General features: G+C 37.3%; 3 protein-coding genes across 3 annotated transcripts; 2 read left to right on the forward strand and 1 right to left on the reverse strand.

Annotated features, from left to right (window-relative positions):
• Nucleotides 1–2,154: 2,154 nt before the first annotated feature.
• LOC137572312 (uncharacterized) lies at nt 2,155–3,971 on the forward strand. The gene is made up of 4 exons (XM_068284061.1): nt 2,155–2,223; nt 2,291–2,791; nt 2,899–3,037; nt 3,103–3,971. Exons 2-4 carry the CDS (start codon nt 2,615–2,617, stop codon nt 3,969–3,971), a joined length of 1,185 nt encoding a protein of 394 aa, XP_068140162.1. The 5' UTR covers nt 2,155–2,223; nt 2,291–2,614.
• A 1,287-nt stretch (nt 3,972–5,258) lies between these two features.
• LOC137572315 (uncharacterized) lies at nt 5,259–6,779 on the forward strand. Its single transcript, XM_068284063.1, has 3 exons — nt 5,259–5,579; nt 5,641–5,912; nt 5,969–6,779. The coding sequence occupies exons 1-3, from the start codon at nt 5,270–5,272 to the stop codon at nt 6,638–6,640; spliced, it is 1,254 nt and encodes a 417-aa protein (XP_068140164.1). The 5' UTR covers nt 5,259–5,269; the 3' UTR covers nt 6,641–6,779.
• Nucleotides 6,780–7,689: 910 nt separating this feature from the next.
• Nucleotides 7,690–12,761, reverse strand: tadr (torn and diminished rhabdomeres). The gene is made up of 8 exons (XM_068284028.1): nt 12,394–12,761; nt 10,589–10,734; nt 10,325–10,519; nt 10,101–10,192; nt 9,901–10,038; nt 9,402–9,556; nt 8,548–9,322; nt 7,690–8,489 (listed from the first exon to the last, which is right to left on the reverse strand). Exons 1-8 carry the CDS (start codon nt 12,408–12,410, stop codon nt 7,968–7,970), a joined length of 2,040 nt encoding a protein of 679 aa, XP_068140129.1. The 5' UTR covers nt 12,411–12,761; the 3' UTR covers nt 7,690–7,967.
• Nucleotides 12,762–13,972: the final 1,211 nt, after the last annotated feature.

Raw genomic sequence — 13,972 nt, forward strand, 5'->3', positions numbered from 1 at the left:
CATAAAGTTAATCCTTAGATAAATGTTAGTATAGCGGACAATTGGAGGAGAGACAAGCGTGCCAAAGTTATGGGAAAACCAGAACTTGATGTTTTAGTTTGAGACTATGAGATCTAATACCATTTGTGTTAGATATACATATAAACGTTTTGATTAGATTAATGTGAACTAGATGTTGTATTTGTATACAGTAACTTTGATTTAATCTAACAAAGATCAGTGAAATCGGTGGATTATATGTTTTGCAATAAGGAAGAAAGTAAAGTCTCGCTAGTTAACTACTTATTCCTTATTATAGTAATGATAATTATTAATGATTAGTTATTTCAATTACCCAAACCGGCTGGCAGCAGACCAAATGCCAAATGCAAACTATCCTCGCAGACCAAAAAGATTACACCCTCTGGATCTAGCTTTCAGGCCTGATCCTGACTGATAGGGCTAGTCTTCTCGGTCTCAACAGTCGATGATTGCAGACTCACTCGATGAACCCTTCTACGGCTTTGCCTTTTGAGTGTACTTTTGCTAATGCCATGTTTTATATGTTTTTCATCGAATTTAAACATTGTCCAAGGCTGGACCGATTTTGAATATACTTAACAATAACAAAAGTAGAAAGAATTATCCCAAATTTGTTTGTCACATAATAATAATTTTAAACACTTGATAGACTATGGGTATAATTAGACCTATTTTAACTTTGCGTTGCATTTTTGATAAGAAATCTTATCACATGAACTAAGAACTTAGGGGTAAGGAGACTACCACTACTTGCCTCTATTTGAAGTTCTTGGTCAGTTATTTGAAAGTTGACCATAAAATAGCTGGAAAATGAAGTTTGTTATTGCTATGCCATTATTTGAAAACTCTTTGATTGTTTATGTTAAAAGAAAAGATAAGGCTACTGTTTATTAAAATTTACATATCAAGTAGCTTGTGGCTACAAGTATTGGTTATCTTCTCAAGCGATAATATTAAAATTATCATTCTGGGAGTTGGTTTATTGGACTCCTTAACATCGCCGGACAATCAAGTAGTGCAAAGTCACTTTTATTTTGTATAAACAGGATTCTAAGGCGGATCTAAAGGCAGATCTAGAGCTGCAGCTAAATTTGCAAAAAGCCGCAGGCGGGCGAAATCTCTTTGAGTTAAGAGTTTGCAAAATTACCTAAAATACTAAAAAACGATCCTTAACGCAAGCAAGGACAATTTCATATTAAATAGGCATAGCAAAAGTTCCATGTATTTTGTAAACAATGAATTAAAGCGAGGGATGCTTTTTATAATATTTATGAGACTCAAAAAGATTAATTTACAAAATATTTAACGCATTTTGTATCAAAGTAATGTAGTATAATGCTTTCTGTAAGAAAATGCTTGTGTTCTCGAAATGAGGAGGAAAATCTGAATATATGAACATAAACATGGAAGACAATTAGTACAGATTAATAAGGACAATGGGAGTGTTAGAGGTAGGTCGAGTGGATGGTGTCGTTTAATCCTTAGGTTGTTCTCGTTTTCTCGTCCTGGATATCCTTGAGTACCGTTTCCATTTCAAGTTCACGATGTATATCATGTTGTACAACAGAATTTCGTTTTAAGGTCTCAATTTGAAGCTGCCTCCCAAAAGCCAGTACATTTTCAACAGTGTAATGTCTAGCTGTCCAGGTTAGGCATTTATCTATGGTCAGTCCCAGGTATTGGGCTTCATCGGATCTGGAAATAGTTTGACCCCCCAACGCTACTGGAGGTTCATATATCTGACGACATATTTCCAACTCTTTCCGTAGAGATATGAAGATTCCAATTTATCGTGTCTTTCAATTTCTTGAAAAATTAATTAATACTTATTAATAAATCGATCAATATCAAAATTATCCAAGATAGAATGTTTGATGATGGCAAAATCAATTTTCTGGACATACAGAATCCAGAGAAAGTAATTTTTCAATAGCTTTCGATGGGAGCTTGGATCTTTTGGTCAGCCTTCTAAAAAGATATGGATATGGGCTTAATATTTGAGGCTTGGTCCAGAACAAAGACAAAATTTATTTTAGGTATTTCTTTTTTTAAGAGACCCAACTTAAATTAACTGATAAGTAAATAAATTAGCATCAATAACTTTACCTGAGAATTTTGAATCTAAAAATGAAAAACAAATTGATGAGAAATGGGAAAAATGTCTATTTGAGTTGTAAAAACTATGCTCGATTTAAACACTTGGTAGGCTAAAAATGTTGCACACAATTCTGATCTAGTCTCCAATTGAAATTAATTTTCTGCTAATTAGTGTAGATCTTATTATTAGTCTATATCCATGTAATATCTTATCGCCAAATGCACTTGGAAAACGGACGGGCAATGCACTTGCACTACATAATAATCAGCTGTCCGTACACAAAATCTAAGCAAATAAAAACTGAGTGAAAACTACAAATTTTGCTTAGTTCGAAAGCATAGCGCATTGGTGACAGATGAGAAAATTCAACGGAAAATAGCTTTTCGACTGAGAGAGAGAGAGAGAGTGAGTGGGGAAAGCTATACGGCGAGAACAATCGATCGATCTAAACATATATACCGAGTCAAAAGTCTTACGTATATAATCATTATTATTATGCTGCTGACGCTGTCGGAGTGTGTTGAAATCTTGAAAAATCTGTTGAAACAAAAGTCAACAACAAATCTCCATAAGGAAGAAGATGTCAAATTGGTGGATTATAGTTTAGTGAGGGATCACAGTCCGATGGGTTATCTAGGTGATTACTACGAACTGACTTTGACGTATTACAATGTAAGTACAATAAAAACAAACTAAGAAAATTTATCTTACTTTATTTACCATTTGACTTTGACCGTTAAAATTTCTTTTGCTTGCATATTAATGCTGCCTACTTTCAGGCAGCCGATGGAAATGCAAAGAAAGAGAAACTTTTCATCAAATCTTTGCCAGAGTTAAGTGCAGAAGCTCAAAAAGAGGCCATATTTAAAAAGGAGGCGTGGCTCTATGAAACATTACTTGCAGATATGCAACATTATTGTAAGTTTCCAAAACTGTTGAGCGGCAAAGGTAAATCTACAAGCTTTTTCCGTATCTCTTGACAGCAAAATTGAAATGGCGCGCCAATTGTTATTTTACCCGTTCCGATCTTTTGGTTTTGGAAAATGTTACTTTAGCTGGCTATCATCTATCACCCACCCCGGAATTGTGTGAAACGAGTCTTTTTCAATTGATGCATTCCCTGGCTGCATTTCATTCGGCCAGTTTGATCTACGAACAGCAGACAGAACGGAATATTGGCCAAGAGTTTGGTCATTATTTACAGGAAATAACTGTGGCATCGGAAATAGCCTGGTTCACCACAGGTCTCTCTGCTGTCTTGGCCATCATACGCAGTCTACCAGAATTCGCTGCATATCGTGATTTCATTGACTCTGAATTACTCGGCATAATGGAAGGCATTTATGTGCAGGCCAAACCATCTGACAAGTATCGTAATGTCCTCTGCCATCGTGATCCCTGGGCTGGTAATATATTCTTTCCATCTCAGGCAGAGAAAGTGGCTCTTTTGGTGGACTTTCAGACATGTCGCTATACACCGCCAGCCACAGATCTAGCTTTCAGTCTATATATGAATCTCTCATCAGCCGAACGCGAACGATTGGCGAGCATTTCCTTGGACAATTACTATAATGCTTTAGATGCAAATCTTAAAGAGTTTGGCCTAAAGGCAGAGCAATTCTTAAACAAATCTGAATTGCTGCAATCCTTTGAGGAATTTCGTTTATTCGGAGTGGTCTATAGAGCTGTGGCCGCCACCATTGTCAAGGTGCCCGTGGAATTTGTTACCAACGATTTCAAATATGTAGATCGTAGTGAATGCCTTTTGAGGCATATGCAGGAAAATGATGCCTTTAAATCCTATATGCTAGAATGCTGTTCAGAAGTAATGGATATTGCCCTCAAGTGTTGACCGAGTCCCTTTTGAAGTTTTTGAAATAAAAGAAATGACTTAAACTATAATTTAATTTGAAAAAGATAAAAAGTTACTATAATTAGGTCTTTTGGCGACTTTTTTTGTATATCAAACCGTTTGTTTGCCATCTTGAGAGCATCTAATAAAAAATGAAGGGTCTCCTTTTAAGTTTGAGATATATTTCAATTTCCTGCGAAAATCGTTTTTAACAGTTTTATACGTACCTATATAAGTTCATGATCCTAGAGGTCTAATTGATCTTCAATTTGGGATGCCAATGGATGAAGCATGGACAAAAATCGTTTACATTTTCTTTTGATTTTATTTCTGAACCATTATAAAGTTTTGACCTAGAAGCTGAATATTATGCTGTTTGAGGGCAAGCCTGAAGGTTTGAATGTGGCCCCCTAAAGCAAGTAAGTACATCTAAGACTAAGTCTATGTATTTTGTCTTATCTTCTTCATGTATTACCTTTTCCTTAAGACATACGCCTAACGATTTTTACCTAGTAGCGTTAAATAGATATTGTTTTAACTTGTTGGGAGCTCCGATCTTTGAAGCAGCAGAAGATAGATGTATCTGTACTCGGCAGAGGCCAAGAGCACCAAGCACCAATAAAGCAATAGATAGGATATTGCAGTCAGTTCTTGCTTCTATAAAAAGATGGCTAACAACAAGGACTCTATTAGGAAAAGGTGTTAATGATTTGAAACTCTATTCTGTCGGACCAAGAACTTTGCGAGGGAAGGTAGCGGAAAGATTGGTTTAAAGAATTCTGTCATCTTCCTGCTTTCTTGTCTGAAAACCTAAAGCAGTTTTATATTCAGAGGCAACAAAACTTAATATCTAGAAAGATTTTTGTTGTGCAATGTCTGATTTAGAAATATTTGTTAGTAAAATGTCAACATGTAACTAGTAAGTATAAGCTTTTTGATATTGTTTTAAAAGCTACCATTAATTAATGAGAGATTATGTCTAATATATGGAAAGTGCTTACATGTAGACGGACCTATTAGAACTTGTACTGATATCATATTGTTTAATCTAACCTCATACTTACATATGCTTTGCTTTGCTTTGCTGGACACCTGGTAACACAGTTGATAATGAATTCTGGAGAGATTAGCTTATCATGACAGCTTTCTGTAGCAGCATTTAAAAATGGAGTGATTAAGCAAAATTGTTGGGGTAGCTACCAAATAAGATTAGATGATATATTCCCTCCATCATATCAGCAGATTTTTAGAAAGATGCCAATTCAGTTCAGTCTGGTTGCTCGCCGAGGAAAGACACAATGAATCTACTCAACTTGGATGAATTACTACTAATAGCTCAAAGAACATTGGACGAAAAGGATTTTTCAATTTTGGATAGCCAATTAATTTGCGGTTCCAATGATCTCCTGGGCTATATGGGAGAGTATTACAAGCTCCATTTGAATGTGCAAACACGTGGAGATGCCACACGAAACTATAATTTGATATATTTTGTGAAAAGTTTGCCCTATCGGAATGAATCGCTGAAGATTGAATGCGAGCGTAAAGGAGTTTTTCTTAAAGAGTCCCTTATTTATGCCAAAATATTGCCAAATATTCAGAAATATGGTAAACATAACTACTTTTTCCCCTGTTTCTCAGTAATGAATGACCATCTATGTATTTTCAGGCACTAAGAAGCTGTTTCCGAAATGCTATTACTGTCGCAACGATGTTATAGTCCTTGAGGATCTTGGGCAAACTTATAGACACCTCAACGCATCAACGGATAGGGATTTCTTAGACAGTTGTAAATTGATCCTTGAGCATTTGAGTGAACTGCACGCTTGCAGCATAGCCTGGGAGGAGAAGGAAAATATCAGTATTGATCAGCTCTATGGAAAAGATCTAAGCGAATTGTTATTGAACAGAGATAACACTTGGTTCATGACTGGTTTAAAGGTGAATTCGACTAAATACCTATCAGCTTACACGTCTGAGTATAACTTCTTATTTAGGGCATAATTTTCTTGGCTCTAAGACATCCGGACTATCAAGATGAATGGGCACAGAAGTTTATCAAAGAGAAACTCTATGATATATTACTGAAAACAGAAGAGTTTGTGAAACCATCACAACATCTACGTAATGCATTTTGCCATCGGGATACCTGGCATCGGAATATATTCTTTAAGTTCCCATCAACAGAAGATCAGACACCACCGACTTCATGTTGTCTCATTGATTTTCAATTTTCTAAATATTGTTCACCTTGTTTGGACATTTTATTTGTACTCTATATGGTCGTGCCGGCTGAGAAAAGAGAAGATGTTTATGAAGATTGCCTGGAGCACTATTTCAACTCACTACAATCTCATTTCCAACGACTTGGCCTGCCACGTGACCTTATCACTAGGCAGCGATTTCTCGACGAGTGCGAACAGATGCGTCTGGCAGGTTTATTGATGTGGGCTCTGGCCGAACCACAGACAAGAATCAAGCCCCAATTATCAAATCGTTTGCGTGCCGAAGATCCCGCACGATTTGATTACTATCTTAATAACGATCGTAGTGGCTTATATCTGAAAGTTATCAAGGAACAACCTGGCTACGAGCAAATAATTATGAGACCCATTAAAGAACTTCTGGAATACATACTCAAAACTAAACAATCGGAGATAGGGCCATAGATAAGATGGTTATCTATCCATATAGAAACTTAACTACATAAACTTACAGTGTGGAAAATGCCTTTTAATCAGTCATCATGGAGCTCTTAAGCATTGAAGAAGGTCAAAAAATCATAGAAAATTCAATAAAAAAGAATTTGACAATCTATAGAATTGCATTGACAAAATTAACTGGGATCATGGGATTCATGGGCGAATTTTACAATCTAAAAGTTTATGTGAAATTGAAATGTTATCAATATTTTGTTAAGTCAGTGCCAAAGAGAGATCCTCAGGATAAAGAGGAAAATCCACAAAAAGCTTTGCGCAAAGAGAAGGAAATCTTCACAAGCATTTTGCCGAATCTAAGCAAATATGGTCTGTCTAAAGCTAAAATAGTAACTAAATCGATGTAATTTACTTTCATAAAGTTTTTATATCAAGCCCATGCCAAGTTATTTCCGGATTGTTATTATGCTCGACAAGATCTTTTAGTTTTGGAAGATCTTACAAACAATTGGCAACAGATCTGTCCCAATGAATTGCGAAATATAAAGACGATTAAGTTAATACTAAAATATCTGGCCAAATTACATGCCAGCAGCATAGCTGGGCTTAGCGACCTATTGCCCGCCGGCAATTGATATACATTTTCTATTGTATATCAGTTCGCCAAGGGAAATTCGTCAAGAGTTCTATGGGGAACTCATAAAGTATTATTTTGAGGCCTTGCAAGAAAAGTTTATAAATTTGCATATTCCTCTAGATGAGATTACTTTGTCGGACTTCCAGTTGGATTGTCAACGTGCCCGTCTGACCGCTTTGATTATCAGCGGTTTGTGTTTGCCTTTATTCAAAATTTCCATCGATTTGATTGATAAATTGCGCAAAGAGAACATGGAACTATATAATTATTGGATGTATGTGGATAGAAGTGAGCTATTCGATATAGCCATGGAACATGATGATACATATAGAGACGATATATACGAAATTATAAATGAATTGTTGGTCTACATGAAAGATAATGAAATTATATTTAAATAAATGAACTTTGTTTTTGAGTTTCACCTTTTGTATGTTTTATTTAGAGTTTAGGCTAACTAGAAATTCAAAAACTAACTAGAAATTGTTATTAGTTATAAGCAGCATTTAGCAAATATATATAGGTATATTGGTTTAGTAAAAATATGCAAAAAGAAGGATCTCTATCTCTCTCTCTTTCGGTCCTTCCTTTTCTTGGCTAATCAGTCCAGCAATCCTCATCGCCATCGTCTTCATCAAAGTCGCGTACATTAAAGTCCTCGTGAAATAAGTCTTCGCCCTCCTCCTCCGAGGACTCTGATTGTCATCTGGCACGCGGCGGTTGAGGTAGCGTCAACACGCCCATGCCCTTCGGTGGCCTGGGCATACGTATGCTGGTCGAGGGCCCGTCATCCATAGAACTCTTACCCGAAACACTCGGTATTAGCTGGGCGTTCATTATGGTTGTGTGATCGAAACAGTTGCAGCAATATTTATCACAACGTATGACAAAAATTAAGCCAGCAACCAGCCAAAAAGCCAAACCTGGCCAAGAATGACTGGCGCATGAGGAGAAGAAGACCACACTAAGCAGAAGGCACATGGCACAGATCAGAGGGCTGACATTGATCACACTGCCCGTATATTTGGGTATAAAGCCCATCATAATGGCAATCACCATGACACCAATGGCTCCAGTTAGGGCCGCTGGTGGCCACTGCATTAGCAATCCAGCCAGGCAAAGGGCGATACCCAGGCCAATGACAATCAGGGCAAATATCGTCACATGCCAGGAGCTTACCGTGGGCACACGTACCGAACGCTCCATGGGACCAGCTGTGGTCACCTGCAAAATAAAACTTAAATTAGAATTCAATCTCATTGACACATCTTCTTGAACCCACCTTAATCTTTTGCCTATACTCATCAACTATGGCATCAATGTCAGTCGAGGTATCCGAGTCACTTTTATCAAATTTATCTGGATACTCAAAATCAGAAGGCGGTGGCTCACCATCTGACAATATGGTTGACTCCACATCGTCCCTTCCCTCACGTTGCGGGCAGGGGGAAGTGGGTTCGCCCAATAGTAGCCATTCCTTTTCGAGTTCTTGCTTGTTCTTAGTTTTGGTCTTGGGCTTCTTGAGACCTCCATGCTTGGCCAGACTTATATTCCAGAGACTACGCTTCAGACGGCTCGAGCTGGCTGTCGTGGCACTGCTGCAGCTGCTGCTCTTGGCCATGGGAGCTGTGGATAAGCGACTATAGGATAATGAGGACTCACTGCTACTGCTTGGCTGCATGAACTTGGGTCTATACGGTGAGTACAGCAGATAGAAGGCCCTTAGAAACACTGAACTCATGTGACTGGCGGCCAGAGTGTACGTCAAATGCTGCAGGGGACAGGCAAAGGCCAGCATGGCACACAAGCTGCCGCCTATAAACACAGCCAGAACTGGATTACCACTGTCCGAGCTCTCGTAACTTATTTGCTTTGACAGTATACGAAACTCTGAAGTGGCCAAACGCACCACAATACCATAAAGTTCAGGAAAGAGTTCCAAAAAGGCAGCTGAACTGGTTAACAATAACATGCAGGCCGAGGCAGGAATCAGTTTGTGGAAGCCATTTTCATCTAGAATATTAAATAAAGGAACAGCCACATATTCTTCATGGGATCTACCAAAAGAGAGAGGGAGAGAAGATAAAGGATCATTAGTCTTAAGATCAAAAGGACATAATTATAGTAACAACTTACTTCCAGTGCACAACCGAGGAGAGACAGAGAGCCGTCAGGAGTAGAGAAATGCTTACCAAGGCGGTCATAATCAGGGCTGTAAAGCGTCCATTTCGATGTTGTTGCTTCCACTCACTGGGATAGACGTAGGTCAACAAGGCTGTGGAGAGGAATAACTAAGGGAAGAGAAAGAAAATATTACAAATTTATCTCATTTACGGTTTAAAGAATGTTCTATAAAAGTCACATTACAAAGACGTTAGCAAATAAGAAAATTTGCCGAGCAAAGAAAAAGAATAATAATAAAAAATTGAGAACTCTCGGTCCCTCTACGTGTCATAATCAAAAGCTCATATCCTGTGGCGGCATATCCATGCCAGCCATGCCCAATTGTCGTCTGTCACGACATGATACCAAAAGCGAAAATCGATAAAACAAATGTAATGCTAAGCGTGAGGGCAATGGATTAGACCGGATTGGAGAGTCGACTTGAGTGCACTGACCCATTAATAGAACTTACACTGCTAATGCCATCGGGTTGTAAGTAATTTTCCTTGGTCCATGACAACATATCGCCACGCCACCAGCTAACGGCACTTAGTATTGCATTTAGGCCAAATAAACCCAGAGACATAATGAAACTGAAGGCTTTCGAGTGCTAGATAAGAGAAGAATAAACCATTTCAAGTATTTATATCAGATTCTACTCCAAATACCAACCTCTAGACCTAGCATGAACATTCCAGTGACCAATAGGACAACAGCAACTCCCAGCACATCTGGCCATGGTTCATTAACCGGTGAATTGCGGCCTAAAAAGAGATTATGGTTTATATAAAATATATTTTAAAGAAACCTTTTTCTTGCTGCCCTTGAAAGTATGCAACATATACAGAAGTTTCAGATGCATACAGTCAATGGCAAAAGATATTGGTCATACTCGCCTAATATGAGTATTCGTGCCAATCCACCGGTCAAGACATCTAAACAGGAACTTAACGTCCTGGCCAAAGCTCCACAAGCACACATAACAGCCAATGAATCCATCCACATGGCCAAGAACAGGCAACAGAAATCAAATTTATTTGTGGCCCTTACAAAGGGGTATTGGATACCACGTAAACTTGTCTTACAGCGGGCTAAAAACGAATGATAAAAAAGAAATTTCAACTGTCTTCTAATCTCCTCATCAAGAGTCATTAACTTACCAGCTAAAGCACCATAGGCAGTGGCCAACAAGCTGGCAAATAGCAAACTCGTCGCTGAGGCCTCATTGTAGACAATCAAATAGCAAATCACCGAAGTGCCAAGGGCCAGGCGAGCTCCACTGCCGCTACACAGGACGTCCAGCAGACTGAAAGGTTAATTTGATGAAATTACTCAAAGTAAAGAAACACTAATAAAGGACTTATTCAACAGGGACTTGAAAATATATCTCTCTAGTTTCTTTTATCAGTCTTGACCAACAAATTTTTGGCGCCAACTAGACAAGGTCAGGCAGAACTCAATGTAACTGGCAGGGGGGGGGATTCTGTTTGCTCAGATGTCATGACTCATTTAACATTTCGCTTTTTATTCCGGCATGCTGGGCTCTTCCTCTCTATCTCAGTGTGTGTGTGTGTGTGTCCTGGGTATATCCTATTTCCTTTTCCACCGTTTTCGTTGAAATTGAAAACTTGTCAGAGCTCCTTTCCCTTGGGGTTGTTTTTCCTGGCTGCCCCATTTGCCAATTTGCTGTTAATTATACACTTTGTGCATATTTTAGATGCTCGATTATACTAATTACATGCCCGAAAGCCACCGACGTCTCTTTCAGTCATTCTTTGATCAAATTGGCCAAATAGCAAAACACGCAAATGAATGGCTAATTGGAATCGAACAAAAATCCTTTGAAACGGAATTATCCTCAAGACATAATACTTAATTATTGCTTGTTTCATATCAAAGAGAGAGTAAGAGAGAGATGAGATCTATCTCTGTGAACTTTTGTGGTCTCAGAGCGTAGTGAATTTCTCCACGTATCTCATAGATAAAACATTAATCATCATCATTTCTTATCTATGCATATAAACAAACTTGTTAGACTAACATTATACAAAATATCTGTGACAACAATAAGATAAATGTCTATAAATGGATAGGAATTTACCCACATACATATTTGAAATGTGTTAATTTAAGGAAAAGGAATTTTTGTTCAAAATATTACTTGGATGAAGACAAAGGCCTTGTTTCCTCTTGGTGTCCTTTTCAAGCCATGATAATCTAGTCTGTAGATTCATTAAAAGTAAGAATAACTAAGTTTCAAAAAATATTCTTGTTTAAAAGGTTTCCCTGGATAGAGGTAGATAACAGCTTCAAAGAAAGATATGCCCCCTAAAGTATACTAACAAATATTAAGAACTACATTTTCTTAAATTCTAAGAAACTTTTTAAATATCTTTCTGCAAAGTATTTTATGCTTCAGAACTATTTAAAATTTGCTTCATAGCTTCTAAAAAGTAAGTTAGCCAAACTGTCTATAGCATATTTTCTGGGGCAAATTCACATCCTTGTAGCTGCCAGTCTGGCCCAATGACACTGCTGCCTTAAGGAGCCTAAAAGTCACCAGAAGAGTTTGGAAATAAACAATACATTCCATGAATTCCATAGCTAGAAATCGTCCATTACTAGATTACTTTACTTTTTTTACATTCTCGCCGTCAAATACCTTTAACTTGGCCTATATGAACTGTTTTTGTTTTTCCAGTTAGTTGTCGACTATTGTCTGCCAGTCAGCACGACGCCAACAAAAGTCGTCAACAAGGAAATGGGGAAAACAACAACAGAAAAACAAGTGAAAATAACAAATGGAAATCTGTCAAGGAAAAGCCACACATATAGTAATCAAAAATCAATTTATTGATTACACGACAAATATCATTGCGGCATGTGTGGGCCCTGGCTATGGCTATATGGCATAATGGCCATAATATCAGACAGATATCATTATAATTAAACCCAAAAACCTCACCTGCTGGCACTCGACATGGCTTGTGGTTGTCGGTTTGCTTAAGTTGTATGGTTTATAGGCGATTCTGTTTGGCAGTTGGCCAAATGGGTTACATTTTTTTGGTCTTGTATTTTGGCTACTATTTGGCTCGATCAATTTTTTCTCTCTTTACAACTTGTCACAATGGTTTTGTGAATATTTCGCACTAATTTCTATTTATTCGCGAAATGACAATTGTAATGTCTTGTCAAAGAACCAAAAAATAAGCATAAGAAAACAAGAACAACAACAACACAATGACTGAAACGTAATGAATCACGTAATATAATTAAAACGGAACTAAAATGTATTTATTTTTTATAGGCCAAATGCGAGTTATGTTCACTTAAGTTGGCTGCAATTGACTGAATGCTCATTTGTAGCTTTTCTCAGCTTTTCCCTGCTGCAGTCATGAAAAGCAAAAAGCAAAAGCTTTTCCCTCCCACACACACACACACACATACGCATTGCCAGCTGTTGGTGTGGTCTATCTCATGCCAGAGAGTTTGGTCCTGCGCATTGGCCAATGTTTACGTTTACAGTTGGTTTCACTTTTGGCTTGTAATATTTAACTCTTTGCTTTTTGCCTTATGACCAAGGGAAAATGGGGGGAAACGGGGCCAAGGTGTTGGGGGTTTGTGTAACCTTACAGTAAGTGGCTAATGGATAATAGTTGGCCCATTCTGCTTTCTTAGCCGTTTATGAAGTGCATTTTCCCTCTGCATAGTTAATGAATGGGCAACTAATGTTCAAAGAAGACAACTCAGTTGGTGGACCTTTGTTATCGTTTTGAAAAGAATGTTACCTTACAGAACATGAAAGTCTTTTCAATCAAGAGTATATGTATGTATATGTACTTATTCTGATCTTCATGATTAAACTATCTGTATTAACTCAAAGCTTACGTAAAATTAATAAGCAAGTTGGATCTGATTAGGAATTTAGATTTTCGAAAACTAGTTGGGAATCACAGATTGACAATGCATACAATACTACCAACTTATTTGTTAGCTCGATCTCTAATCGATTAATAACCAAGGTTTCGATTAAAATTCAAAAATGATCGAAAACTCATCATATTTAACAAATATTTTTTCAACTGTTCCTGAGAATTAAAAAATGAGATTGATGATCCATGTATCCATGTGTTCTTCATGCCATCGTTTAACATTTCTTGCATTTCTTATTAGTTATTCTGATTTTAAGGTACACTAATACAGTGAAAACAAAATAAATTTTAGGGGTTCTCTAATAAAATATATATAAAAAAACAAAGTCTTATACAAAATCTTCTGCCGTGGGCCCCCTAATCTACTTGCTTTTACTATAGGGGAAAGTAACTTAAACTTGTTTTGCAGTAAGTATTAAGCATAATCGAATACTTTTACCTACTTTTCTTTGCAGCTCCACATTTGCAGTTATAAATATCAAAGGGACTTTAAAAATGTGAGAATAAGAATTTTCTAAATTTATAAATTTCAATTTGTTTACAATTTTCGGGTTTTAAACTTGGCGGAATTCACTTAAAATATCCTACATATATGTTTTAAACTAAGAATGA

Source organism: Drosophila tropicalis, unplaced genomic scaffold, assembly GCF_018151085.1.
Source record: "Drosophila tropicalis isolate 14030-0801.00 unplaced genomic scaffold, ASM1815108v1 contig_3, whole genome shotgun sequence".
In the NCBI taxonomy this organism is placed as follows: Eukaryota; Metazoa; Arthropoda; class Insecta; order Diptera; family Drosophilidae; genus Drosophila; species Drosophila tropicalis.